Genomic DNA, 12,690 nt, shown 5'->3' with positions numbered 1-12,690 from the left:
AATCCCCTCCAGTCCCTAAATCTCTGAGCATGTCACAGTTGGATTATATTTGTCCTCTTTATCAAATTCTAGACCTGGTTTCTGAAAGGTGCTTGGTTCAAAAGCATTCAAACATAAACTGAAAATGATAGTGCAACAAATCTGTTGAAATCTGTCTACAAAACCCTTCCCTTTAAAAAATAAAATGTTGAAACTTTTTGATGAAACTGCAAAGACCAATATTATTATTATTTCTGATTTCAACTTGTTTTATGGTATTATGCAACACAATTACGCAAGCAAAAGAAAAAGAGAGCAAACGCAATATAGCTCATTTATTTGGGTGTTCCAGTTGTCATTAGACATAGTCCCTCACTGAAATTCACAAGTGAACATTCATCACAGTCGACTTAAAACTTCTTACAGACTTACATCTTATATATATATATTTTGTATCTTTATCTTTACAATATGAGCAAGACAGATCTTACACTACCATGAGAACAAAACACAATGCTTTGAGCTGCAGTTAAGACTCTAGGAATCTAAAAATGTCACACCATTCTTGTACATTCATAAGAAAGAGCCTGGGGCTGGAAGCAGTAGGGAGAGCAGACGGCGGTGGCAGTGAGGTGTAAACCTTGAGGGGTCAAGGGTCGAGTTACTGCATGCATTGCTTTCGTCGTCCTACAGTGGACGCTCGGAAAAGGCTGTGTAGCTCTTCACTCGTGCAAAAAACAGAGGCGTGTACATTTTGTCGACATCAAATGCAGTGACAACTGTCTCTCCAGTCGATCTAAGAGAGAAAAAGAAAGTTTAGAAATGACAAAAGGTCACTGACTGCTCTGGATCAAATTTGGTCATTTTCCAAGCAGTGCTGTCACTTAAATTCACAGACGCAACTGGTATGCCCTCTGATGACAGCCATGGTTGCAACAATATCTTATTTTCCACCAAATTCACTAAAACTAAATCATATAATAGAAGACTTATATATTCTAGAATTATAATATTTATTTAGTGATATACATTAAAGTTTAAACAACAGATCCCATTCCCATTGACTAAACCACAGATGCCCAATCTAAATCATTTCATGTAGCCAAATTAAACGTAGAGACTGTCAGCTTCTCTGAGATAAACATATCCAAATATGTTCTTGACTGTGTCTTGACTTGCTCAGACATGTCTGTTTTTTACTAGGATTTTTGAGCAGTGTGGCTGACAAAGCGCTGAAATATGAAGCAATTCAGTGACGGCAAATGCTTGCAAATGCTTACGTTGCACAACAACACAATACAATAAAAAGAAAATATCAACCGAATCAGTGCTTGTGTATCTGAAAATGAAATGCTTAACTTTTAGGCTTCACTAGATGGAAAGATCAGTCAAGAACAAAATTACAGAGGTGCAAACTCGTCAGGGGTGAAAAAGGTGACAAACTGAACTAAAAAAAAGAAAATCGCCTTTAAAGTTGACCAAATTAAGTTCTTAATAATGTATATTACTAATCAAAAATTAGGTTTTTACAGTTGGAAATTTACAAAATATCTTCATGGAACATGATCTTTACTTAATATCCTAATGATTTTTGGCATAAAAGAAAAATCAATCATTTTGACCCATGCAATGTATTTTGGCTATTGCTACAAATATACACATGCTACTTAAGACTGGTTTTGTGGTCCAGGGTCACTATTAATGATCCACTAAACAGAATGTTAAGAATACGGCATAAAAGATGCCTCTATAAAAGGTAAAAATTCATGTGTAAAGCAATTTAAAGTGAGAATTTGATCCCTTTAATATTGCGGGGGATCTCAGAAGAATGTTAAATGCCCCAGGGGGTACACCATTGCTTCTTTATTAACAAAACACCGCTGTTGCTTGGAGACTTAAACCAGTTCTGTTGCGGATTTTGTTGCAACTATTGTTTCGTTGAAAATATAACAAACAATATTGACGATATTATTTTTAAAATGTAGGCAACATTTAAAATGTAAAATGCTCACTTAATATTACCTTTTTGTTGAACTGTTATATAAAATCAACATTTGCAATCGTTCGGATATTCAGAGAAAACTGCGTTCCTGCTCATATTTTAAGCAATCGGCTAAAAACACATCTCTTCCATCTTTATTTGACCCTATAACTCTAGCACCCTCTATACTAATTCTATAATAATAAAAAAAAAACATGCCCTTTTAGACTTATTTTCTATTAATTTACTATTGAAAAAAATAAAACTAACACTTCTCTGTTCTTGTTGTATTCTATCAATCTATTTTTAGGCCTCTAACACTAGCTTTTTTATTCTATCTATTTTCTTTTTATTTATTATATTATTAAAAAAAAAATCTTGCTACATGTACTGCGTTAGGCTAAATGAGAGTTTGGATAAAAGCATCTGCTGAATGTCTAAATGTGTAACATATAACATGAAAAATAACTTGCACAGGCACGTTTCTGTACCGAAGAGAGTTTCTTAAATCGATCTTTATGTACAGTCTGTGTCAATATTTGTTCTTTGCTATTATGTGCTACCAATCTACTTTAAAAGAACAGCAGCGCGGTTTGCCAAAGCGAGATAATTCGATGTTGTTTGATTGTTTACTGCACACCCATTTTCCTGTTTTATAATAAAAGCAGCATTTTGCTTGTCAGAAATACATGCTCGGTTTTAATGTTACTTTAAATTGGGGTAAAATTAAATAAATGGCAAAGCTCAGCATTTTGTTCACATACCCCAGTTTGAGAACCACTTCCCTAAGGTAAAGTTCGGGAAACAAGCCTCGAAAAGGTACACCTTTAGTTAAGGCATTCCTTTAGAGTCTTCGTTAAAAGAAAAAGTTTTACACATAAAGGGTCTTCTACTTCTATGATAAAGTTTTGACATTTGGAGCTTGACAGTGTCTGTCTGTCCCCATTTGCTTTCATTGTAAGATGAACATATTTTAAAACAGAAAAATTAAAGATCTGTAATAATGAGTAAAGGTAAGTAATTTTTAATAATTATTATTATTTTAGTATAGACTAATTCAGTATCTCATTGCAGGTTTTCAGTTAGTATTTTGATGTATTAATGCATCCTCAAGGACTGTGTGAACAGACAGCAGGTGGAATTTCATTTGGACTCATCAGATGTGTTGGAGAATGCAGATTAGTGAGATACCTGTAGGTAATGTGGCAGGAATGGTGGATCCACACCAGCTTGTTGAAGTGTTGCCGCCCCCCAGAGGACAGCTGCAGTCCTACATGAAAGGAGCGATCTGCTTCAGGGACTGGGTTCCGCCTGCAGAACCGGCTCCTCTGGTACTCCGCCACCTTCTGTTGAAAGATGTCAATCAGTTGCTAGTAAAAGTGCCAACAAATATAACAGCGCTGTTAAAGGGGTCATCGGATGCCCATTTTCCACAAGCTGATATGATTCTTTAGGGTCTTAATGAGAAGTCTATAGCATGCTTTGGTTAAAGTTTCTCAATGGTAGTTTACCTTGTTAAAATCAGCCCTTTTTAGAGTGACCGATTCTGTTGCATGTTCCTTTAAATGCTAATGAGCTCTGCTCGCCCCGCCCCTCTCTGCAGTGGGATGATGAGCCGTAATGTTTACTATAGCTGCATTTAGCGGTGAAACTTGCTAACTAGCACATTATTAAGAAAGGCCATTTGCAAAGATGCATAAAAAACCCTTATACTCACTTCTGCTGTGGGTGAAGCTGCATCAAGAATGATTTGCACGAACATAGACTCACATGTAGATCGTTTCAAAAACGAAAGTAACATGCGGCTCAGGTGTCAGGAGGAAATGACAACTTCTGTTAATTATTACATCCAGCAACAGAACACCTCAATCGGAGACATTCTTGTCTTCCTCTGCACCTGAGTCGACACAATAGCGGTCGGAGTCGGACTGTTTCAGTTCGATGAAGGCGGGTCTAAGGTGAGCTGCTCATCTCAATCAACTATCGTGGGAGCGGCCTGAGAATGCAGGGCTCGCAAAATCGCTAGCCCGACGTCCCGGGGCTATTGTATTTTCCAGTCGGGCTACCAAAATGTTTGACCGGACTGCCCGACGGGCTATCATAAAGTACAGGGCTTCTGAGGTCCTTGCAAACTCCTCAATTTAGTTGTATCAAATTTAAGGCCATTAAAAGTTTTAAATATGTTAAATAGTAAAAGAAAAATCTTAATAATAATATTAAGGGGTCTTACAGTTGATGACGGAAAGACGAGAATCGCGATAGGGCTGGATTAAACTTCAAAAGGCAATATGTCATTGAATAAAAATATACATACTGCACGTTTCAAAGTCAAAACGCCACACGGATGTCTTTATATGAGTGTATCTGAAGGGAACCGACTTTCCTCAGAAATGTATCGTCTGTATTTTCATTTCATGCCTGATAAAACTGCGTTAATGCTGCTTTGTATACAGCCGTTACTAGGGAAACCGTAATATTTCAGCACTCCTAAAGCGCCCCCTCGTGACAGAGAGTTTGTGCCTTTTAAAAATATAAACAATTAAGACAGTAATATTTAGGTTTTGAATAAATATAATAAATTATATACTTAATGTGTGAACCTGTATCTGAATTATAAATCATTTTATGACTGAATATTATATTGTACATTGTCCAACCCCACTCATACTGTGTTCATTTTACTTGTGCAGCTCTTCAAAATAAAGAAACTGCCTTAAATTGATATTTTAAAATTCTGCAGATAAACTAAATAGTGAAATAAAATTCCTTCCTTGATATTTGTTTATATTTGCGTATTGAAAACATTTTTGATTGACATTTAGACTCATATCTGATTTTCTATATTTAAAAAGAAAATTGTCTTTTTTTATTTGGGCTAGTTAAATAAATTTTCGGGCTACCAAAATCTGAAGAATACCTGCCCGAAGGGCTACCAGAGATTTTGAAATTTTGCGAGCCCTGGAATGACTTGATTTTAAAAAGGGGATATTACTTTTAAAGATGGGTGGCTTTTTATCATTGTAGGGTGGTTGTGTACACAAACTGTCAACACACAAAAATGTTCAAACAACATGTGAAAGTGAGTTTTGCATCCGATGACCCCTTTAAAGAAAAGGGTCCGTGAACCTGAACAGGACAACCAACCTCTTCTTTTCTCTTGGAGACAACAACATAAACTTTGGTTTGATTGTCCGTATCCTGGGACAGCCGATAATGGCCAAACATGATGGAATCCACCCTGTGGAAATTGAAGATCAGGAATGATTTAAAGATGGCCTAGAAATGTGCTTTCAGCCAAACTGAGTTCAGAGCAGAGGTTGTTTATTTAGGCCAATGTCACATACTGTACCTGGAGTTCTTGCTGCGCAGCCTTGGAACAGTGACCAAAGGGTCCTCGGGTGTGGTCAACATCATCACTTGACCATCAGGGAAGAAGCGCAAGTACCTAAAAAAAATCAGGTATTGTCAAAGCTTGATCATTTACTCCTCATTATGTTGTTCCAAACCTGCCTGACTTTCTTCTGTGGGACATGAAAGGAAACATTCTGAGAAATGTCTCAGTTTTTTTATTGGTCCATAAAATGAAAATCAATGAGATCCAATGCTATTTGGTTCCTAACTTTCCTCAAAATGTCTTTTTTTGTGTGTCTGTAGAAGAAATGCATTGTTTCCCAGGAATCACCTCTGTCCCGCCAGAGTTTCATAATGATAGTGAATATTGATATACTGAATCTAAATAACTGAAATATTTTTTTTTTTTACTTCTCATAATACAAAAGACTTTCAATTTTTGACTGGAGTTTCTCTTTAGAGCCCAAAGCTCACCTGTAGAACTCCACCTGGTGCCAAGCCCTGTAGAAGCCATCAAGAGACTCTTCCCCCTGACGGATGTATGCTGTTTTGCTGATGTAAACACCTGCACAAACCACAGACTTTTATTAAATACTATACATGCAGCACATATTTAAGAAGAAATACACAGAAGCCCACATTTACCATCAAAGCGTACACGTGGCCTTTCCAAAAACATCTCTCTCCAGGATGAAAATGGCAGCATTTTGGTGCAGCTCCGCCCCCACACCCTCAAACAGGCAGACCGCCAAATCTCAGGGTCCCTGAAATAAGACACCCACAAACACATAGCAAACCTTATTTTTAATGCAGAAAAGAGTGGTGTAATGCTAGTGGGGAAGCTGATTTACTATGAAGTTTGATGAGTGTGTGAGCCCACCTTGCACAGATATAGAAACCCCTGCAAACCAGGGACAGCTGCTCTAAGGCTCGAAGGTCCAGGTCACATGACACCACCCAGCGGAAGATGTACATAAGCACCTCGAGGGGCAAAGCTGTGGACATGAAAAAATGGACTTTCAGTGCAATGTGTAAACTCTAGAAATCCAGACAGACTAGCTAAGGTGTGAGAATTACCTGAGATGTGCACCTGAGTCGTGTCTGTCTCAGGCTCACACAGCTTCATGGTGTCATCCTCCAGTGTCAGCTGCTGTTGGAAGTATGTCAGTAGATCGTCTATCTCCCGATCTTTCTCATTGTCTTCCAAGCTAAAGAGTGGGAAAATAAAAAAATCATATTATCATGGAATTAAACTTTAGATGGCAAATCAAAAGAAAGAAATAAGAACTTGTATTTTGCATGTAGAAAATTAAGATTATTTTTAAGGCCATTAAGATTTTTTTTTTTTTTTAGCATTTTAACATTATTATTTTAATGACAATTGAGCACATTTCCACCAGTCATTTCTGTAATGCAAAAACAAATAAATAAAATAGACAAAAATTACATTCTCAATATTGTAATGCAAAAAACATAACATAAAGTACTTTCTCAAAAAGTGCATCATCCAGATTAATTACAGTAAATGAGAAAATGTCATAAAGAAAAATATTCATTTTCACAAAGGCTTCAGAATAACAGAATAAATATTCTGACCGTAAAAATACCATCCGAGCACTTACTAGTTCCCACCACGGTCCGGATCAGGAGTTCTGCTGTAGTTGATCTTAAACTCAATGTCCGGTACCAGCTGCATTGCGCTTTTATAGTACTTGATGGCTGCAAAATCAAAATAGAGAAGTTTATATTTGTAGCCTTTATGTAATCCATCATATAATTGTATAAGTCTGATCCAGATTCAGCATTTCCCAAGCCTTTTCCAGTCACTGCACCCTTTCAAATTCTTTAAAAATTTGTGGCACCCCACACAAACACTACTGCTCTACAGGCCCTGCAGCCTATCCTATGTGGACTGCTACTTTTGGATGAAGATGTTGAATCAAATGCATCTTGAAGAACACTTTAAGTACTTCTTGTCACAGTAAAAACTAATAAAGTTCAAACATTATACCTGACAAGTGAACCGTTAAAACGATTATGAAAATGCATAAAATAATTATTGCTCCCGATTCTGCCCCCTTTCCAGTGGTGTGCTTTCGCTCCTCCATAAAAGCCTAATTTCACGTGCAAATCAGTAAAATCATGTAACGTGACTTGCATAAAATGGCATGTGCTTGATTTATTAATGTTTATTTAATGTCGTGTTTTTAAAGGAGTAGTTCACTTTCAGAACAAAAATGTACAGATAATGTACTCACCCCCTTGTCATCCAAGATGTTCATGTCGTTCTTTCTTCAGTTGTAAAGAAATTATGTTTTTGAGAAAAACTTTTCAGGATTTCTCAACATATAGTGGACTTCTATGGAGCCGCTGAGTTTGAACTTTTAAATGCAGCTTCAAACGATCCCAGCCAAGGAGGAAAGGTCTTATCTAGCGAAACGATTGGTTATTTTCTAAAAACATTTACAATTTATATACTTTTTAATCTCTAAACAGAGTACACACAGAGCTAGACAAGAAGAGAATTTGAGGTTAAAAAGTATATAAATTGTTTTAAGAAAACAACATCATTTTGCTAGATAAGACTCTTCTTTCCTCGGCGGCATCGTTTAGAGCCCTTTGAAGCTGCATTTTGGAAGTTCAAACTCAGGGGCACCATAGAAGTCCATTATATGGAGAGAAATCCTGAAATGTTTTCCTCACAAAACATAATTTCCATTCGACTGAAGAAATAAAGACACGAACATCTTGGATGTCAAGGGGGTGAGTACGTTATCTGTAAATTTTTGTTCTGAAAGTGAACTACTCCTTTAAAAGCGCAAAAGAGAATTTGCGCTGTTCTGTGTTTGTTTTCAGAGACGGAACAGAACACGGACAAGCAAAGTTAACGTTTAGTTTAAGATGCGTACCTGAACGGTCAAACGGCTGCGTTTGGTGATTATCCGTGAAAAATTTCAACTTACGTCTCAAATTAACGTAAACAGTTCAGAATGAAAATACCTGTGTAACAGTATATTGGATCCGTGCAGCTCTTAAAGCGGCCACAAGTAATATTCCTTCTGCCGTCTTTGTGCTTGATGTTAATCAAAAAACAAAAGACTAAGACAAAATCACTCATTGCTCTCTCATCGTTAAACTTTGCAACTAATTCCCAAATCACATGTGTGCTGAACTGTGGGGCCTGGTCCATACAGATAAGACCTTTTATACACGCCTCTTCTGTTCTCGCCAAGACGGCACCCTGTGTCGGGAAACACTGGTCTAATCTAAAAGAATAAATTAAAACCTTCATAAACTGCTCCATTCTGTTCCTCCTCGACAGCCTTCAGGAACAGCTCTCGGGCCTATGAGCACACATTCACAAGTAAGAAATAAAACATGGTCAAGTGAAGTGTATAACATTGCACATCAACACTGTGACAGCACAGAGTTATTTTGGTCAGGTAATGATCTCTTCTCATAGTACATCCGATGTGTGCAACAGCAAACACTATAAATATTAGTAAGCTCACACCTTTTCCTCCCTAGCAATTTCCTGTTTTCTTCTCAGGTCAGCAGTTTTGAGGGTATTTTTCTTTCCACCTGAGCTGGGTTGAAGCTCAGACATCCACTTTGCCCGAAAAACACTGAGCTCCATCTGAAACATCAAAAATCAGCTACAGAATTCTGCTGATAGATTCTGTTCATAAGAAATTCAGGATTCCCACACCCTATGACTACTGAGCTTTCACAACTTTTACAGTTCATGAAGTTTTGAACTCAACAATAGAATGTCTTTCACAACCTATTTTACCATCCAATAGATTTTCATAAGACTTGATTTTATCCGTATTTATCTGCTAAAAGAGTAGAGTTCATTACATAATAGAATGGAGCCACTTGTGAGAGGGGTTCAATAATAAGAGGACATGGTGACATTATTTTCCTGTTTAAAACCGCTTTGTCACAATCTGTATTGTATAAAGCACTACCTAAATAAAGATGACTTGACTTGGTGACATTAGCCATAGAGGAAAGTCATTTCATTGTCAGGGTAAAATACATTTTGATTAAATGTTTTCTATGAAATAACACGCAACAATGAATTATGCACAACTCCAGGAAGGTACTATAAGAAAATAGTAAAAAAAAAAAAAAATGTTTTCATGCTTAAAATAATTTTATAGACAGTGGTGCAGATTTTTATTATTATTTCATGTATAAATCCTTGGGTTTAATTGGTTTTAAATTATTATTTTAAAAAATGTCTTGAGCTTTCCAAAAAGAAAAAGAAAAAAAAAACAGGGTGGGACTTGATGTTTGAGCCAATGAGAGTTGCTTGGATTTGTTCCATAGCAGAATAAAGTGGGATAGCTGGAGGGGTGGGGCTAAAAAGTAAGGGAGATCATTTCAGATATGGAGAAAATTACCATATTTAATTAAATATTACAAAATTATTATATTTCATTACATATTTTCAAACTTTTTCCCCATTGATAGCATGCAACGATGAATTGTGCACAATAAAAAAACAGGATAAATAAAAGTCTATTTAGAAAATAAACAGTTGCTTTTGGTCACATATTGACTGATATTATCAGGTTTTCTATAACTATTACATGGAGGTTAAATTCTAAGTATATTTGGTGAAAGCAGTTGAAGGCAATTCATTACATAAAGAGGATTGCAAATAAAAATAATAATTTAAAAAAAAAAGAGGAGAGGAGATCAGGTTCACTAACTTGCAGATTAGAATCCTCTGTATTTTCATCTTCCCCTTCTTCAATAGTGCCATCAGTATTTTGGTTGCTTTCAGCCTAGAAATAACACATATTTGATCATTTTAAATGATATATTTCTATATTAAGTAGATAAAAATACACACACATAGTTTAAATAGAAGTGACGCAGATCTCACAAAGCCCTGATTAAAAAAAAAAAAAAACTATAACCCCGTCCATGTTTGGTGTGGAAAATAAGAGTGACCAATCAGAGACTAGCAACGTGTATTACTGACCAGGACGCAAAGCAGCAGAAAATCATTGCACTGAACTTTCAAAACACAAATTATCGACTATCAAGTTCAGTGCATCTAAATACAAGTCAAGTTGTTTCGTGATTTGCAGATTTCCAAACTTTGTAAACAACATGAAAGCACAATTTAGCTTATGTTGTCAACATATACAGAAATTAATTATGCATGTGTTAAAAAACGATTTAAGACTGTTATTCGGTCAACAACAACAACAAAAAAACAACACACTCAGATGTTTGTGACAGCACTAGTACACGTCATGGCTGCTAGCATGCTAATATTAGCACCTGGTTAGCAGTCTCGCTATTCTTAGAAACACAGCTTTTACTGACCATAACAGCTTATTTTGCGAGCTCTTTTAATGTCGCGTTTAAATACGTGCTTTCAGCGATTTTTTTTTTACAGATCACGATCAGAGAAGCGGACGACACAGCGGGCAAATTTACGAGCTCGCCACACGGCAGCCATCACGATGAGTATGTGACAGGAGAGCTCGCTGAGACACTTCAGCTCCTGCGACAAAACAACATCCGGTCTGTGGTTTAAAAATAAAAGTCTGCCCCGTTTGTCTCTTCGTTAAACCTCAGTACAAAACGAGTAATCCCGTCACTTTTTGTTAAAGTAAAATCTGATTTTTCTTATTTTACTAACTTAGTATCAAAATATTTTAATGTGGCCATAAAAGACAAAAACACTAAAAGTCATACTTTTTGCTTTAGTGTCGCATTTACACGCGTTCTAACCCTCTTGAGTTGTCTATACGGGAATAGCGGCATAATCTGTCAGTGTGTTTGTTTTATTCTATGTTGTTAAATTTGTTAATAAAAGGGTAGATAAAATCAGAGCCGTTTAGAAACGTTGATTGTAGATTGTTTCTAAACGGCTCTGGATAAAATAAAACGTAAAATCGAACCTTAGCTCCATTTAATATATCTAGCGGGAAAATCAAGACATTATTATACTTGTACTATGGCGAAGATTATATAATAAATATGAATTAGATTATGCAAATTTGCTTGGTAACCGTCCAATCGCAAAGCTGAAAGTCATAGCATAATATTCCCTTGAACACCGAAGGCGTGGCTTATGAATATTAATTAGTAATCCTTCGGCATAGTAGCTTTCGTAATTTAATTCGCGAAAGGGAAGTCGCTGGATACAAGGGCTGCGCGCTCACCTTACAAATCAGATGCTTGCATTAGAAAGCCGTGGAAACACTAGATGTCCACTTTAATTTGGTCGAAACCTTTATATTTCCTTTGTCTTATTTGCAATGTTACTAAATACCAGCGGCTTCCCCGCTTATAATAATAATTGACGTACAGTGTGACGTATCACTGTTGTTAAAGTGAATCATCTTTACTGTAGGGATGCTGAGCCTAAGGCAGGAGGCCTGAAAGCATAATTTCCACCCTACGTACCAACATAACATCTATCAGTCATCTTCAGCGCAATGGAGGAGATTCTACGAAAGCTTCAGAAGGAGGCATCGGGCAGTAAACATAAAGCGATTCGGGACTCATGCAGTATCGCGTGTGGTAAGATGCACCTGTCCGTCTACAGTTTTAGGAATAAATAATGCGGATGAAACATGGAAGGACGCGAGTTCAACATGTTTAAACATTGTTTTATTGTTTGAGAATAACAACATTAGTATACCGTCAGAGTACAGGTGTGCCCGCCTTTCACGGATGTTTATTTAGAGCAGCTGAATCCTAATATAACAGCTGTTACAGTAGATATGCGTTTTCCATAAGCTGCCAAACTGCAGATCCGTTTAAAGAACAGCACGAAGAGTGAAATAGAAAGCCAATTGAAATAGAATGTAATTGTTTTATTTTCAGTGGGAAGTTTATTGCATACGACCTGTGGGAATTTGAAGCATGTGTTTATGTAAATATTATAGGCTATAACCTATTTATTTACTAAATGTACACTGAAAAAAAGCCCCATAGCCATATTAGTAGTATGTTTTTGGACATCTGTTGTGGAATATCATGCAAGTATAGCCATGCATGAATATTGGTTATCATTCAGTGCTAGTGTACATATGAAATTAGCATGATTTTTCCTTTATTAAGGCATGATAAAGACACAGTACTTTTAAATAACTTTCCGTAAGGAAGCTTTTGTTTTAACGGCTAATTTAATCTTTTTAATGGATGCTTTCATTGTTTTTTTTTGTTTTGTTTTTTTACTTTCAAGATGATACAGTAATGTATAAATTAAAAGCAACAGCAGCAATGTTGTTAGTACTAGTGATAGTAGTAGTAGTAAAATTTTTGATGGAAATAAATGATAATGAATTATTTCAGTGTATTTGCTGTAATACATATTCTTATTGTTATAATTAATATAACAAATG

General features: G+C 36.3%; 1 protein-coding gene across 1 annotated transcript; it reads right to left on the bottom strand.

Annotated features, from left to right (window-relative positions):
- Nucleotides 1-299: 299 nt before the first annotated feature.
- Nucleotides 300-10,815, bottom strand: LOC141338982 (F-box only protein 9-like). The gene is made up of 13 exons (XM_073844595.1): nt 10,658-10,815; nt 10,033-10,107; nt 8,826-8,948; nt 8,598-8,655; nt 6,934-7,030; nt 6,389-6,519; nt 6,192-6,306; nt 5,957-6,075; nt 5,786-5,876; nt 5,310-5,405; nt 5,105-5,198; nt 3,152-3,306; nt 300-775 (listed from the first exon to the last, which is right to left on the bottom strand). Exons 1-13 carry the CDS (start codon nt 10,658-10,660, stop codon nt 667-669), a joined length of 1,266 nt encoding a protein of 421 aa, XP_073700696.1. The 5' UTR covers nt 10,661-10,815; the 3' UTR covers nt 300-666.
- Between the last annotated feature and the right edge of the window lie 1,875 nt (nt 10,816-12,690).

Source organism: Garra rufa, chromosome 7 (assembly GCF_049309525.1).
Source record: "Garra rufa chromosome 7, GarRuf1.0, whole genome shotgun sequence".
Classification (NCBI taxonomy): domain Eukaryota; kingdom Metazoa; phylum Chordata; class Actinopteri; order Cypriniformes; family Cyprinidae; genus Garra; species Garra rufa.
Note: the sequence above shows the minus strand (reverse complement) of the source record. Positions and strands in the feature narration are given on the sequence as shown.

Bases quoted from the DNA above. Each gene is read 5' to 3' on its own strand.
- LOC141338982 (XM_073844595.1), bottom strand. The intron at 6,307-6,388 runs GTAATTCTCACA...TCATGTCCACAG, and splicing joins GACTCAGGTGCACATCTCAG to CTTTGCCCCTCGAGGTGCTT. The intron at 5,877-5,956 runs GTAAATGTGGGC...TGGTTTGTGCAG, and splicing joins GCCACGTGTACGCTTTGATG to GTGTTTACATCAGCAAAACA.